The 16,592-nt window shown below is 24.9% G+C and overlaps 1 protein-coding gene across 1 annotated transcript; it reads right to left on the bottom strand.

Moving 5' to 3' along the window:
* Positions 1-5,730: 5,730 nt before the first annotated feature.
* LOC145842197 (gastric triacylglycerol lipase-like) lies at positions 5,731-12,244 on the bottom strand. Its single transcript, XM_082949599.1, has 3 exons — positions 11,993-12,244; positions 7,838-8,483; positions 5,731-7,196 (listed from the first exon to the last, which is right to left on the bottom strand). The coding sequence occupies exons 1-3, from the start codon at positions 12,208-12,210 to the stop codon at positions 6,870-6,872; spliced, it is 1,191 nt and encodes a 396-aa protein (XP_082805725.1). The 5' UTR covers positions 12,211-12,244; the 3' UTR covers positions 5,731-6,869.
* Positions 12,245-16,592: the final 4,348 nt, after the last annotated feature.

Here is a 16,592-nt window from a genome sequence, read left to right as displayed (position 1 = left end):
CATCTAGAAAATTACAGTGAAGTTTCTGTAAAAGACCTTTTGCACTTTTCTGGCCCATCTATTCAATGTACAATACGGTTTGGATTTTAATCTAGTCACTTTTAGAGTGGTTTCATTTGTAATTTGCATCAAGAAGTCAGTTTGAAATGCAAATTTAAACAGATAAATAAAATTCAAATAAAAAATTCTAAATTAATTGGATTTATAAAACATAAAAATATAATATATTTGTTTCAAGTTTATGCCTTTTTAGATATTTTAGTTTCTTAAACAGTAGTCAGTTTAATAAACAAAAACCTAAAAAATTAAAAAAAAGTATAACCAGTCCAACTAAGAATAAAGGTCGTGTTTAAATCTAAAATTATAAATGAAATAAAATTATTTTGATTATATTTCAAGATGTTGTATAGCAGTATAAACACTTGCATATCTATTGGGCAAAGGGCGCACTGGATCCGGTGCGACTTCTAAAAAAGTATGAAAAATATTTATTATTTTTTTTAATATTTAATGAAAACGTTGTTTAATTAAAATTTTTAGTTATTTTGATATATTTGTTTTGTTTTTAAAATTTTAAATGTCTAACAAAGAACATAAACAACCAAATGCATTAACAACAAGCAAGTGTTTTTCATGTAATCATTAAGACGTTTTACTTTTGTAATGTGCGCTACTTTATAAACAGCTGATAAAAGTTTTTTTTTTTAATATCAGTATAAACTGATAACTTTTTGAAGCCTGTTTGTAATAGAAAGCTGACAACTATTTTACCCTTTGTTTTTAAACTAAAACAAACTAATTTATTTTACATTAATTTACATAGTTATTGAACTGTTTATCGAAAAAAAACGCTAGAAATGTTTGGTCTAGAAACCTGGTGTACGAAAAACCTTTTGATCATTGAGTCATACACCACGGATACAGTTCAATATCTTGTCTAGGACATATTTATCTTGTTTAAGTTTGACTTTTTTTTTAGTTCTATAAAAAAAAAATTATGTGAATAAAAATTTTATTTATTTTTTTATGAATAGCAATAGAAAATTAAGTTACATTATTAAAGCAGGTTTCGCATATTTTTACCATGATACTTTATTTTTATTACCTGTTATTTTTAAATTTTGATTCCTGTAGTTTACAAAAATTCATCATACCATTTCAACTACTTGACCACGACGATAATATAGTAATCTATGTTTTTAATTGACATTTAATTTGAAATATTTTATGATATTTTGTCTTTTAAAAATCACATAAAAATACTATTGCCCAAAACAATTAAATTTTTCACAATGACACTTAACATTTTCTTATTAAGTTGATTAAAATGAATAACTTTACATTCAAGTTTAACATAAAAGTTCTTATCTCTTAATTTTTAACTACTAATGTTTGTTAGTTTTTGTTCTAAACTTTTAACTAGTGATTTTTTTAAACAAACTATTATTTCTATTAACAATGTCTAAAATTGAAGAAATACTTTTTTTTCTTGTCTCTAATTTGTAATTTATATTGTTTTTAAGAATCAATCAAAAGTTAATATACAAAGAAGGTCTAAACAATTTATATGTACTAATCAGTTACTGTCCTGGACAAGACGTAAAACTGTATCCAAGTGGTGTACGACTCGATAACCGAAAAGTTTTTTGTCCACCAGGTCCTTGGACCAAACTTTTTGAGCGTTATTTTTGTTATTCAATAAACATTATATAAATAAAAGTTTTTAATGCTTGTTTCAAACTAATAATCTAATTTGTTTCGTATTCAAGCTTTTATATTCAAGTTAATGTTTACTAAAACTAAACGATTTGACTAGGTGGATTATTAACGAGGAAAAAGTTATTTTAGTGATTTTTTTTTAGTTTTATAAATAACAAATTGTTTTATTTTCTGTTTAGCTGACATTTATTAGAAAAAGATACAGCGCTAAAATAATTAGATGCACAAAAATGTTCTAGAAGAAGATCATGCTTAAATAAATTCTAATTCATTTAATACTATAGACAGAATGAAAATAAAATAAAACAATTTTAAAAAAGCATTAATAAATTGCTGTTTATCGTGAACAAGTGTTGATGATTATGTTAACTTATGTTACATAAATTTAATGCTTCGCAATGATGCTTTAAAAGTAGGTTAAAGTTTTTTTTTTAATTTGTTTGCATTTATTTCAGTTTATTGAAAAAAAGACGCTCAGAATATTTGTTTCTAGAACCTGGTGCACGAAAAACCTTTCGGTTACCGAGTTGTACACCACGGATGCCTTTTAAGTCTTATCCAGGACAATTAACTTATTTTCTTGACACAGAAAAAATATCAATAAGAAAAATTTTGTAAAAAAATACTTTAAGTAAAAAAAACTTTTTGTTTAGGAAGTTTTAAAAGGTATTTTGTATCTAGTTGGTTGTGTTAGTAAATATTTTTTTTTTGCTATTACTGTTACTATTCCTAACTTTAATTTACTTTTTTAATAGTTTTTAAAAATTAATTTCTTTGTACAAATTTGACATTACAAGCGTACAATTTCTATCAAAATGTACTAACATATCACTAAAACTTAAACATTTGTAGCTTTTTTACGATTGCCGTTGAAGGCTTTGGTGCATGCGTATTAATATACAATGTGTTTTTTTTTTTTTATATTATGAAGGATATAAGAATAGAACTAAAACTTGCGTTTAGTTTAAAACAGTAAAATCTACGATGGAAACAATTTTTTCGAGTGAAGGAATAAAGAATGCATGCATCTTTTTTTGTATTTAAAGGAATAAATGGTGTGTCCCGTGCAGCTAAAAATTGGTAGGTGAAAAACAGTAGAGGCATTTGACCATTTAGCTGATTCCTTGTCACAACATCTTACATGGTCGAAGTACATCGAATTTAAGAAAAATGTGTAGTTATACATAACATTTTGTATGTAAATGGAGTTAATAGGCAATCGAGTGAAATGTTTGATTTAATTGTAATAAAATTTCTATTTTAAAATCTCCTCCGGTATCTTTTCAAATGTATCGAAAAAACATTTCAATAGGAAACAAATTCGCTGTACTTATTCTAGGAAAACTTTTATTTCGGACACCGCAAACATTCAATCGCTTGTACTTATTTGTAAAGTAACAAAATATATTAGTTCGTTTCATGTATAAAATGATTTTTTTTGAATTTTTGAAAAGAAATAACAACAAAACTTGGGAAAAAATTAAACTCAAATATAATTTAAACATTTTCATAACTTTTTTAACGGTCCAAAAATTTTAAAATACGGTTTTTATTTAAACTTTAACCATAAAGTAATGTCTTAATCTTTTTTTAATAAAAGTATTCTTTCTTTGTAATTAACCTAATATTGCTAACCTTTTTTAAGACTATTTTAGTTTTGAGATAAAAAAAGTCTTTTATAATACAAAATTATATCTATTTTTTCAATTTGTGATCAGATAGACACTGACTTAAACTTTAAAGTTACTTTTGTACTTAATTTTCTATAAATAAAATAAACTTAAAATCCTGTTATACGTGTTTTTTCCTAAAGGTTTCATTGTGAAAAAGCCGTTTGCTGAAAAGCTCTCTCCATATTATTTGTTCAGTATTCCTGTAAATTTTCTAACTATTTTGAGTACATTGAATATAAATAAATATGTACCATATGTAGACTATGTCAACAGTAAACGACAAAAAAATTAGATTTCAAATTTATTCGTTAAAGATAAATGTTGTTAATAGTTTAATTTCAGTATAAAACATTTTGTTTTAGTTAAAGCAATTATATTAGTCAATTTACTCTATTTTACATACATGACTTATTGTAAACTTTAAAACAACAAAAAATATTTTTAATTTTGTACGCATTACTAAAACATATTGAGACACTTAAATCGGCATGCGTTTAGTATTGATTTAAGATCTGCTAGAGTTAAAAAGCTTAGATAATAGTGACTTTGTTTTGAAAAAAAGTTGTTATTTAGCCACAACAATGTGACCAACTGGTATCTTTTATAGAATTTGTCTGTATAAGTTACTACTCGTTAACATAAAATGATCTGAATTCAATTAATTATTATAAAATTAATTTATATTACTTTAATACTTTTTTTAATGATAGGTTGTTTTTATAAAACTTAAGTTTTAAATATCAAAATTTCTGCTTTTTTAAAACAATTGCTATATCATAAGTAGAACTTGAATAAATATATACTTCGATCATACTTACTGGATTTGTTTGTTTGTTATAAATAAGAATCAACTATGAAAAATATTTTAAATTGTTTAAAAAAAATTATTAAAATAGCTCGCTAATCAATATTCTTTTTATAAAAATATATAGCAGATTAGTATAATTTGAAAAAAAAACTTTATTAGTTTAAATAACAGGTTACTATAGTATTTGAAAATTTAAGCAAATAATGCTTTCAACAAACTTTTTGAAAACACATTTTTTTATAACAACTTTGAATAAAAATTAAATAATAATACTGACTACTAGAGGTCGTTAGTAGTTTGTAGTTTAGAAAGATATTAAAAACAGTTTTTAAAACAACCCTTTGTTCTTTTAAGCCTTAAGAAATTTTCACTAATGCCAATTATATTCAAGCACAGTTTCTATTTTTAATGACCTTGAACAAAAAATTTTTGTGGTAAAACATTGGTTAAACACAAAAAGAACTGAAACTATGATCTACAAAACTTTTTCTACTATATTTAAAAAAATTTTAAGTCCTAAAATCCTGACCGAATTATAAAAAGTATAAAGTTTGCTTGTTTATACGTTTTACAAACATTAAAAACTTAACATAAAATATGTTTTTAGTGATATACTAAGTTTATTTTGGTATCAATTCCTGTACTTAGTGTGACATAAGAGTTTGAAAGCTAAATAGACAGTTTATGCAGAAAAGTAATTTATTTCTATTTGAAATACAAAACTTTATATGATTTTTTTAATAATCAACTTTAATGAAGACAATATTTAATTTAATAAAAAAAAACATGTAAAGTATGATAAAATAATATAGAGTTTTATACGATTAATATCAAGCTAACTCATTTTTTATAGGATTATGTTTGTATTACTGCTTGTATAGCTTTATAAACTTGCAATAAATACTATATTGAAGAAAATTTTCCGAGTCATTGAATTGTTGTTTTTAGTTTGTCAAATTTTTTTTTAAGTAAATCAGTTTATGTAGAACTTTGTCTTGTATTTTATAAGTGAGTATAAATTCTTAAAACTCAATCACTGAATTATTTAAAAAGTTATAAAAATAACTCAGCTAATTAGAAAAATTCTTAGCAAAACTTTTTAATAAAAGAATAAGTTAATACCAATATAAGTATATAAATTTATTGAAGAGTAACATGATTATTACCAAGTATAAAAAAAAGTTTATATCATTTTCAGCTTTGGTCAAAATTAAAAAAAAAAAAGCTTTAAGAAAAATTTTACCTTTAAGTTTAAGATTTTTATATTATCAAAGTTAAGAATGTTTGAAGATTTTTTTAAATGAATAGTTTTGTTTCTTTTACAAGTTTTCAAATAAATGAAACTATAAAACGTATTTGTTCACAATAAAATTAAAGTTTACAATTTTAAAGTACAATAAAATCTCTAGTGCAGGCTTCAAAACTACAAGCCTATAAAATCATAACAATTACTTTAAATACTTTTTTGAAAAAATCCAATTAGATTATTTCATTTTTGGAAAAAAAAGTTCAATGTGCAACAAATTATGAATATAACAAAATTTATTGAACAGTTTGACTAGTATAAATTTCAAATACTTTAAAAAAATAAAATGCATGCAACATATAAAAGTATTAAATTTTGATTTAATGTAAAGTCTAAAAATTATCTAGATGTATTACACTAAACAAACAATGTTGTACTAAACTAAAAAGTACTTTGTTTTTTTGTCATTCATAGCTATAAAGTTTACAGTTTAGCTTAGTAAAAGCAAAATAGATTGTTGGGTAATTATTAATTATACCAGAGGTCTGCAAACTATGGCCCGCCGGCCAGATTTGATCAAAAGAAACTAAAATGTTCTTTATACTATTACTGTAAACTAATTTAGAAGTAAGCAGTAGTAGTAGTTTAAGGATTATTCATTTACATCAAAAAACATTTGTTGTATATAACAAAAACTTTCAAAATCAGGTCTCGAATACCTTAATTATATCAGTGTTAGATTGACATTTGTAAAAGAAAACTGTTAAGTATATCTTTATAAACCTGAAAGTGGCGATGTCGTTCTCGTTTGGACGATTGTTCTAAGTTAAGGGCAATAGCTAGTAAGGGGAAAAAACGAGAATTTTAAGAAATTTAAGCATTTGTGGAATTTTTATTTTTTAGCTTGCATTTTAATTAACTTAGTTTGCTATTTAGTATTTGACCATTAACTAGTAAGGTGGTAAAAAGTAAATAAGTAAATCAACTAACTTACACTAGACATTCTTGGGTTTGTATAAATTGGGCGATTATTTTATAATTTTCTGCCAAACGGGTGAATATGAAAACGAGTTCGGAAAACCCTTATTTATTTTTTTTTATATCTTTTTTAGTTTACACTTTAATTTACTACGTTTATGTTTTTTAAACATTTTTCTCTAAATTAAATGTTTTTATTATTCTATTGGTTAGGTTATTCAATTCCTGACCATCCACATATTTTTTATTTATATTTTGCTAAAAAACAAAGCATATGATCATTTGATAAGAGAAAAACGTTTTTCAAAAAAAAGTGATATTTAAATAACAAAGCTTACAACTTTGTGTACACTTTTAACAAAATATAAAGTTTATATTTAATTTAAAGCGTTTTGAAGAAAGAAAACTATTTATTACGTTCTAGTCTGTACTTTGGAGTTCAGTGTCACCTCATTTGTCTGGCAATCCTTCTGTAAATTTTTTTTACTGCATTGACAGCATACAAAAAATCGGCATGAGCGTAACCATTTATTTTGTGCAGCTTTCTTATGCTAGGCAGGACTTCTGACAGCATCCTGCAATCTCTGTAGGTTACCATTTTGTCTTTTGTTCCACAAAAAAAGTAAGTGGGAATTCCAGTGAAAAGTGAAAAGTTGTACGTAGGAGGCCAAATACTGCCGTACTCATAAATGTTCCACATGTTTCCATGATCATGAAAACTCATTTCAACTCTGTCCTTCGGAGCATTTTGCATCTGGATCCAGTGCATTGCCTTAATTATTTGTTAAATTCACAAAGTTATAAACAAAAAATTTATAAAAAGAGTACATGAGATGATTTTTTTTATATAATTTAATATATATCTAATCTAAATCTAAATTTGTATCACAACAAAATCCAGTTTTATCTTAATAGTAATAATGTTTGATACAACTGGTAATTTTCAAAATAATTTAAATAACTTTGTCACAAAAAATCTTAAAACTATTTTCAATTTTTTTTTACACTTTTTCAATAACTGATTTGATCTATAAATGTTACGCTATAAAAAAAAAAAATTTGATAACGTAAAATTAACTACTAGGAAAATAAAAAGTTTTTGTACTGTTACAAAGTGCAATTAACATTATGCCAAACTTTAATCTTATAAGTACAAAACAGTTTATTAAAAATAATCACAATGTTTTAATTGTCTTATTTAAACTTATACTAACTATAGCTACTTTCTTTCTCTACATTGTCTGGACAAACAAACGAAGTTTTTTTTTAATGTAAATTGAAAAAAAAAATACAAAAAGAAGTTTTAAAAATAGTCGCGCAGTCTTAATCAATATAAATTATTAAAAAAGCATTTTTTTCAAAAATATCCCTAATAAGTATGTTAAACGTTTGTACTTTTTTTTTTAAGCTTACATTTTGTAATGAAGTTCCGCTGGGGTCATGTGCAAGGTAGACCGGCAATCTTGTTTCATTGAGGTTTCCATATCGGGACTTTCCCGCAAAAGTGTACAACGGATTGGCACAAAGCGCAGGATAATTGCTACAAAACCGAGAAATCCATGATGAAGAAGCGTTGAAAGAAGGAAGAAACTCAGATCCTGAAGAGAAGAGAGATTTGGTCATATACATGGTCTCTATGAGTGGACTGAGGTATTTGATAGGTGATGTCATGGATGCAATGTATCCTGCAGGAGCTAACGCAAAAAACTTGTTTACTTTCCGTCCAACATCAGGGTTTTGTATAACGGATGAAAAGAGAACGACGCAGCCTTGAGAATGACCAATATAGTTGACCTTCCTCTTTTTGGTAACTTTAGTTACATACTCTACCATCGAGGTAACATCATAGCGACCCATCTCATCAAAAGTCCATCGCCAGAACTGACCCTGATCTGGATCAAGGTTTTTATGACGGCGGGAGTGTTTGTTGCCACGAACATTTCCTAGCCATACATCAAAACCTTGGTCCCATAAGTAGAAAGGGAGAGACTGGTTTCGGTGGTTAACAAGCCATGTGTCCGAAGACATTAAAACTCCATGCACCAACAGAACTGGATACCTGTTTAATTATTTATAATAAGTCCTTAAGTAAATTTATATTTCTAATTCTAGCAAAATAGTATTTTTTACTTAAAAAGCTTTTAGTAATTAAAACATTACTAATCAACAATTTTGAATGTACAAAATAAAGTATGTTTCTTTAAATGTTAAACATAACTTTATACAGCTTATAAGGTAGCTTGTAGCAAAAACATTAGACAATAGTTATTAAAAACACTTTTATAAAATTACTAAGATTAGCTTATTAATAATGACTAATTTTAGTTGAAGGAACCCGAAAATTTATAAGAAGTAGATTAACAGCTTATAGTTAGATAATTATAAACTAGTTAATAATTTAACTAAATTAGGCAAACATACAAAATTAAATAAAACAAACAATAAGTAAAACAAATTAAGCAAAAAACGAAACTTAAAACAACTTTTAAAGACTAAATTTATGAACGTACTGTTGCTTGCATAAATTAGGTCTAAACGTTTTTATAAACAAAGATTCTAAACAGCCTAGATAGTAATCATTACGTGCTTTAATTAAAATTGAAAAATGACTATTATTATAATTCTTTGAACAATCATAATCGGTTGATAAGTGTTCAGCAATCGCCAATGACCTATTAGATGGTTTATTAAAACCCGTGTCAATCCAACTTCTAAGGGATTACTTTTAATACTCATTTTAAGGGATACTTTTATTTATTTATCTATAAAGGATACTTTTAATTTTATCTAATTCTTTCTTAAACATCTTCTTTAAACAAATCTTGTACGCTATGTTAACCAAAGAAGAAACTAAGTCAACTTTTTAGGATAAAGAACAAAACGACTGAAAAGGAATATATTAGCCAGAAAAATTTGGTTTTTGTTAACTAGTAGTAAGTAACTCAATAAATGAACGCAATGAATGAACATCCACGAAAGGTAATTACTTTTGGTTAATAGAACGTACAAGATTTGTTCAAAGAAGTTGTTTAAGGAAGAATTAGATAAAATTAAATTGTTTTTTGACCTCTTGGTTATCCGTCACATATCATCAGTAAAACAATAAACAATACGATCTTTGAACTGGAAAAATCTTTAAACTTCGACCAAGTAAATGCCCTATATATTTAAGACTGCCATACCTAGGTAAAGAAGCGATAGCTCTTGAAAATAATGTCAAAAACATTATCAACTCTACTTTTAGATCTGTACAACTAAGAGTAAGCCAAGTACAAGGAAGTCTTTGAATGGAATTTATAAGGATGTCACTGCCAATCTAGGAAAAAAGTAAGGTCATTTATAAGTTTAAATGCCACTGTGATAGTGTGTATATCAGCAGAACGTCCAGGAGATTTCATATTAAAAGAGACTAACATATTTCAAAATCCCTTAGAAGTTGGATGGACACGGGTTTTAATAAACCATCTAATAGGTCATTGGCGATTGCTGAACGCTTATCAACCGATTATGATTGTTCAAAGAATTATAATAATAGTCATTTTTCAATTTTAATTAAAGCACGTAATGATTACTATCTAGGCGGTTTAGAATTTTTGTTGATAAACACGTTTAGACCTAATTTATGCAAGCAACAGTACGTTCATAAATTTAGTCTTTAAAAGTTGTTTTAAGTTTCGTTTTGTTATAAAATGTGTTTGTCGCATACTTTATTTTGTTTTTGTACGTATGCTTATTTTAGTTAAACTACTAATTAATTTATAATTATGAAATTACAAACTGTTAATCTATCTCTAGTTAATGTTGCTTAATTTTATAACTAAGTATTTTTTGGTAAAATGTATAACTGTTTACTTACTCAACATTTATTTTTAAATTGGTTGTTAACAAAAATAGTTGATAAGGGTTAGCGGAAATATATTTTACTTGTTTGCTTAATAAAAATGTTTTTGAATGAATCATGTCTCAAATATTTGTTTGGTATTATTAACTAGTTAGATTTTGTATTAAAATTTATATTATTTTCAATTCAGCGAATTAAAAAATGTTAATATATTTGTAAGTAAGTAAGACACTTGTTTGAGAGTGAATGGGTCAAATATGCACGAAAAAACTTTTCCACGAAGGGTCAAACATGCACGAAGGAACTTTTTTTCACTAACACTTTTTTGCACGAAGGGACATTTTTGCACGAAGACACTTTTGCACGAAGGGTCAAATATCCACAAAGGGACACTTTTGCACGAAGCAAAATTTTTGCACGGAGACGCTTTTTTACAAAGGGTTATTTTTGCACGAGAGTAAAAAAAAATAAATAAAACAATAAAGAAAAAATTAAATATGAAAAAAACAAGAAAAAACAACAAAAAATAAAATTAATAAAACCAAAAAAAAAAAAAAAAAGGAAAAAATAAGTTACCGACCGTGGGTAACGGTTAGGGGTAACAGTAATAGCAAAAGTAAAAACCTTTAAATACGAAAAGAAAAAAATGTATATATTAAAAAAAAACGAAAAATAAGAAAAAAAGTTATCGATTGAGGGTAAGGGTTAAGGGTAACAGTGATAGTAAAGAAAAAATAGAAAAAATAATAAAAATCAAATGAAAAATAAATTTTAACTCGTGACACTTACCCTGTTTGTGAAGTTAAAATCACCAAAAAAACTCTAGTCACTATAGACTTTGTTGTAAAGATAAAACTATAAAAAAAACTTTAAAAACTAAAACAAAACCATCAGAATATTTATTAGACTAGACGAAAATAAAATAAAAGTAAGCTGATGAAAATTAGAAAAAAAAACAAAAAAAAAAACACTTTTTTATATTCAGAAAGAGCTTTCGTAAAAGTTAAATCGTCTAAAATCTTAGAAATAATAGGCTGAAGGTATGGTTTTTTGATATGAAAAGAATACGTTGCAGTTTACAAATGGATTTCCAAAAGATGAAGTACTAAAAAAATAAATTAATTTATGGAACGTGTAACTTGTATAAATATAATTTTTTTAAACATATTGAAAATAAAAACAACACATTTTTTAATGAAAAATAACAATAATTAAAATTAAACACAAAAAATACATTAATTGTATTCAATTAAAAAGGAAATGAACATGAGCGAATAAAAATGTTTAAAATATAAAAAATAATACTATTGTTATAAAAGATTTAAAAACTTGAAAAACTATATTAAAAATAACATAGTAGCTTGTCAGTAGGTTATCAGCTAGTCACTAACGCTTTTATAATTTGAATGTATAGCTTTCTTTTGATTAATTTTGTGATATAACCTAACTGTTTTATTTTAATCTAAAAAATAAATATCTTATATAGCCAAAAAATATTTAAAAACTAAGTAGTAAGATATAAAATAGTTTTAAAAATGGAAAAGCATTTTTTACAAAACCTTTTTGTAAAGCTTGATAGTTTTTTAAATTTTTAAATTAACATCTACAGTTTATTATCTGCATGGTATCATTATCAAATGGTATCAATTATTAAAATAAAATTATATTAAAATTTTAACCGATTTATAACCTACATTTTATATTGTTAACAAAATTTTAAAACATACCTTTTTTTAGAAAACGGTCTTGGTAATCGATCCATTCCCAAAACAAATCCATCTTCAGTTGTGACATTGTGGCGTTCATGGGGAATTCCCTTTGACGTTACTAACTCCGAACAGTCCATGTTGATTTCAGGGTCAATAAAATTTTCACTATTCGAATCCAATGAAAGTATTGAGCTTGGCATTGCAAGAATTATTATAATACAACAAACACATAACATTTTAATCTTTTAAAACTATCATTAAACTTTTAAAAACTTCTAGAAAAATAAAGCCCATATATATTTCTTAAAATTATTTGGTTTAAGCAGAGACTCATAATACAAATAATGAAAGTTTTATAATATAAATAATTTTCAAATAAAGAACCATTAGAAGTAAAACATTTTTTACTTTTTGCCCATATTTTTTATGCACTTTGTACAGAGCATGTGTTTATGCCAAAACAAGTAAACAAAAAAGTTTACAAGCAATATTTTGTTAATATAGTATACTTAATGTTTTTTATAGTTTTTAAGGTTTACATCTATTGTATCTTTTAAACTTTATTTTAACGATTGAGAGTATTCTTTTTTACATTATACACTGCTTAAAAACTAATAATTTTTAATTTATCGAGTAATGAAAGTGCTAATATTTATTACTAAGCTGTTTTCGCTTGTATTTACATACTATTTATCTTGGTTTATTAATGTCTTTATCTAAGGTTATCTTGTAGATAAATCTTTAAAAGAGTTTTAGGAATAATATATTCTTGTAAAAAACCTTTGACGTTCGTTTGTTACAACACAAAAGGTAACAACATAGTAGAAGTTTATGATAGACATCAAAATGCTTAAACTATTTTGTAACTGGTAAAAAGTGTTTGTTAGATTATATAAATTTATTTTTAAGTTAAGTTAATTTTAAAAATGTTTAAAAAAAGTACTACTGGTTGTCATATTTTTTAGTCTCATATAAACCTTCTTTATTAGTATTCTAAAGTTAAATCAATATACTTTTTTTAAAACAGTTTAACACTTAAGAACTATTTTTGCTGTTGTGAAAATAGTTTTTCAAAACCCTAAAAATTAAGCCTAAGTTAGTTTGAAAAGTTTATTCTAACTGCAATATTACAGATTAGACGAGTCTGATCTTTATTTTTTTATTCGGTTCTGCGAAACTCTGTTTGATATTATTGAAAGAATTGAAAAAAAAAAACTATTTTTCTCATTCAACAACACTATAATTTAAATTTAGTTATTGAACTATAAACAAAAAAACTCTTTTTTTTTCATAAATCTAAAAACAAACACATCATGATTATAAGCTCTTTTCGCTTAACTTTAGTTTTAGAATAAATTTTTTACAAGCAAAGAAACTATTTATCTTAAAAATATTTCATAGATTAAAATAAAAACTCTAATTTAAACAATCGATCAAAAAAATACTCAAGCTGTGAACTTTAACCAAACAGCTAAAGTTCACAACAAAATGAATGTATGGTGAGCGCGTGTATTTTTGTGTTAATTCGCGTTAATCAATCGCCACCACTGAATGCTCCACATTCCAACTTTCTACCTTGTGCTTTCCCGCCGCCACACCACGTGATGTGGTTATCTTAATCTTTAAGAATGGTGACGTAATAACTACGCCGAAACCGAGCAAACACCGAACTACACTAATTACTAAATTAAAAGCAGTTCAAACAGTCATCGAAACTTATAGCTTGGAAAACAAGTTTTAAAATTTTCATTGAAAACAACTTGAAATAAATTAAAGAGCATTAAATAAAGCCTCATGTGATTAGATAAATATTTTATTCTGTATATGTTTTATATTCAAAGTGCATTTAGTGGTTAGTGTCTTTGAAAATAGAATGATTAATATCTAGGCTCTTTTGTACTTTATAATGTAAACTAATTGATTTTAGTAGCAAATAGAAAACTTTTTTTATGATTTATGTCATTACTTTGATATTATTATATATTTAATAAAGTAATGTACAACAGAAACTTTTAAGTATTTTAAATGTTTACCACATTAATTTTACAAAGTAAAACTTTTTACTTAAAATATATCTATTAAAATATAAGTTCTATTAAAATCAGAAGTATGTTAAGTATACTTAAATCAAATATTTTTTCTATCAGAAAGTTTAAAAAAATACTTTAAGCATTGTTATAAAAACTATGCGCACTTTAAAATTTTACGTGTAATTTTTAATAAATATTTAGCTACTACCCATAAAAATATTTCATAAAAAAATTATTAGTTTAATTGACAAAATATGTGAATAAAAAAGTTATAAAAATCATTTGTATAATAAAAATTATTTCTATATAATTTGTTTTTAAGGTAGCTGGTTATTGAAAAAAAAATCATGATTAGTTAATACTTTTGCCTATTTTTTGTTGTTTATACAAATATTTTAGCTTTAATCTTGAATTCTGTGTAAAACAACTTTTATATACGCAAAACAGAGAAATAACTATTCTTAGTTTAAAACGTTTTAACAAATATTATCAATTTAGGTACTATTAGTAAATAAAGTACTAGTAGTTATTTATTCTTCAATTTGTGAAAAAATCAGTTTAAATTTATTTTTACTACACTTACAAACTTAAGATTTAGATTAAATATAAGTTTTTGAAAACATTTTCTGATATTTTTTTTACCAAAAAACATTAAACATAGCTTTACACGTATAGGTTTTTCAATTTTAATCTTAAAATATGTCACTGTGGTATACCAAAATTTTGAACAACATACATTTATATTGTCAAAAATTAAGTATACAGGTGGTAGTTTATAACTATAAGCTCTAATAGGTTTACAGATAGAAATAATCAGTTTAGTAAGAATTATTAGTTAAGATATTGCAGCTTTAGATATTAACTTCGGGGTATATGAAACACTCGATTCAAGGGTAGCTTAAAAAATATATATATTTAATCCTAACAATTACGTTGTGAGATACTATTTGGTTCTTTTTGAAGCGAAAAACTTAAGTAAATCAAAATTTACAAGGGATAGTTGTTAAATTTAGCTTAAGATGTGACTGCTTTTTTATGACATGAAGCGTCATAACATCAAAGTTGCTTTGTTTGGTCTACTTTTGTTATTCAAATTTTTTCAAATAATTTTAGTAATCTCAAACAATCATGTTTATTAAAACAAATACAAATAAATCTAATACTTATATTCTACTACACCTAATCTTTGGTTGTTTTGTTTTCAAATACCGTAAAAATTCATGAGTACAATGTTAGATTTTTAAATGTAAACTTTGATTATTCACAAGCTTCACAAAACAAAAGGTATTAAAAAGGTTTAACTTTAATTTTTTTTTGTTAAGTCACAAAACGACATGTTTTTTTTTTTTTAAGTTCGCAAAATTTTAAACAAAAAAGTTCCAATTCACTAAATTGTTGTAAAATCAGAACATTTTAATGACTTTATTGTATCTTTTTAAATTTTTTAGCTTATTATAACAGCTTTTTTTTTTCACTTTCTGTATAATTTATGCTCAAGCTAAATAAATTAGCTTCTATGTTAAAGTCTACATTATAATATAATTTATAATGTTTGTTGCTGACAACCAAACCTCACTAATTTTTCTCCTAAAAAACTTTATAAGTTCATGAAATATCTATAAATAAAGAAGAATGCTGCTATTTATTTTTCTTAAACTTGTGTTTTCAAACAAATTAAAAAAAAACTATTTTTATGTTGTTAGTTTATTTTCAGATGCTAGTTTAAATTTTAATCGTACAAACTTTCTTACAAAAACTCAAAAGTGCACTTTTTACCTATTTTATTGAATAAATGTGCATCTATTGTAAGCCTGCTGCTTGAAAAATTAGTGCAATTCTATTAAATCAATGACTTTTTAAGTAAACAGAGAAAAAAGAATTAGGTTTTTTTGTACATTCAACAAAACCAACAAAACAATAGTAGTAAATATCTTTGAGTACTTTTGAATTAAAGAAGTGCTGTTAAGTAAACATAGTGACAAAGTAGATAAAAAATATCGTTATTTTTTCTGCAAATGCAATACACAAAGATTAAAGTAGCCTTAAGCTTTAAAGTAACGGACCATATTAAAACATCATTATAAAATAAGTGAAGCATTAAGGCTTTATCAATTATCTTTAATAATTTGTAGAAAGTTGCACATGAAAAAGTCGTACTAGTTGCTATAACGTTTGAGCGGTTTAAATTAATTATTGTTACCGTTCTACCAAAAAAAAACTAATTTTTTTATTAATAAAACATTGTATTCTTTTTATACTTAAATCGTACCTTATAGTAAATAAAGACAAGTTTAAAAATTTCTTATCGAAATAAATAGTTTACCTTTTTGTGTGCACTTTTAATCAAAGCAAACATACATAACTATTTTTCCAGATAGAAAATATTTTTATTACTCCTAAAAAAAGTCAACCTTAACTCAAAACTTAAATTAATTTAAATAACTGTTTTTTTTTGTAATCCTTTTTGTTTCAGGGTGTTAAAAAATTGAAAAAAAAATCATGTTTGTTTAATCATGTTTAAAACTGTTTTTGTTATCAAATATTACAAAAAATATAAAGTCCACTTAAGCAAAGCTTAAAAACCAATT

The sequence above is a fragment of the Thalia democratica genome, chromosome 8 (genome assembly GCF_965202585.1).
Source record: "Thalia democratica chromosome 8, ktThaDemo2.hap1.1, whole genome shotgun sequence".
NCBI classification, from domain to species: domain Eukaryota; kingdom Metazoa; phylum Chordata; class Thaliacea; order Salpida; family Salpidae; genus Thalia; species Thalia democratica.
This window is presented reverse-complemented; position numbering and strand designations above follow the sequence as displayed.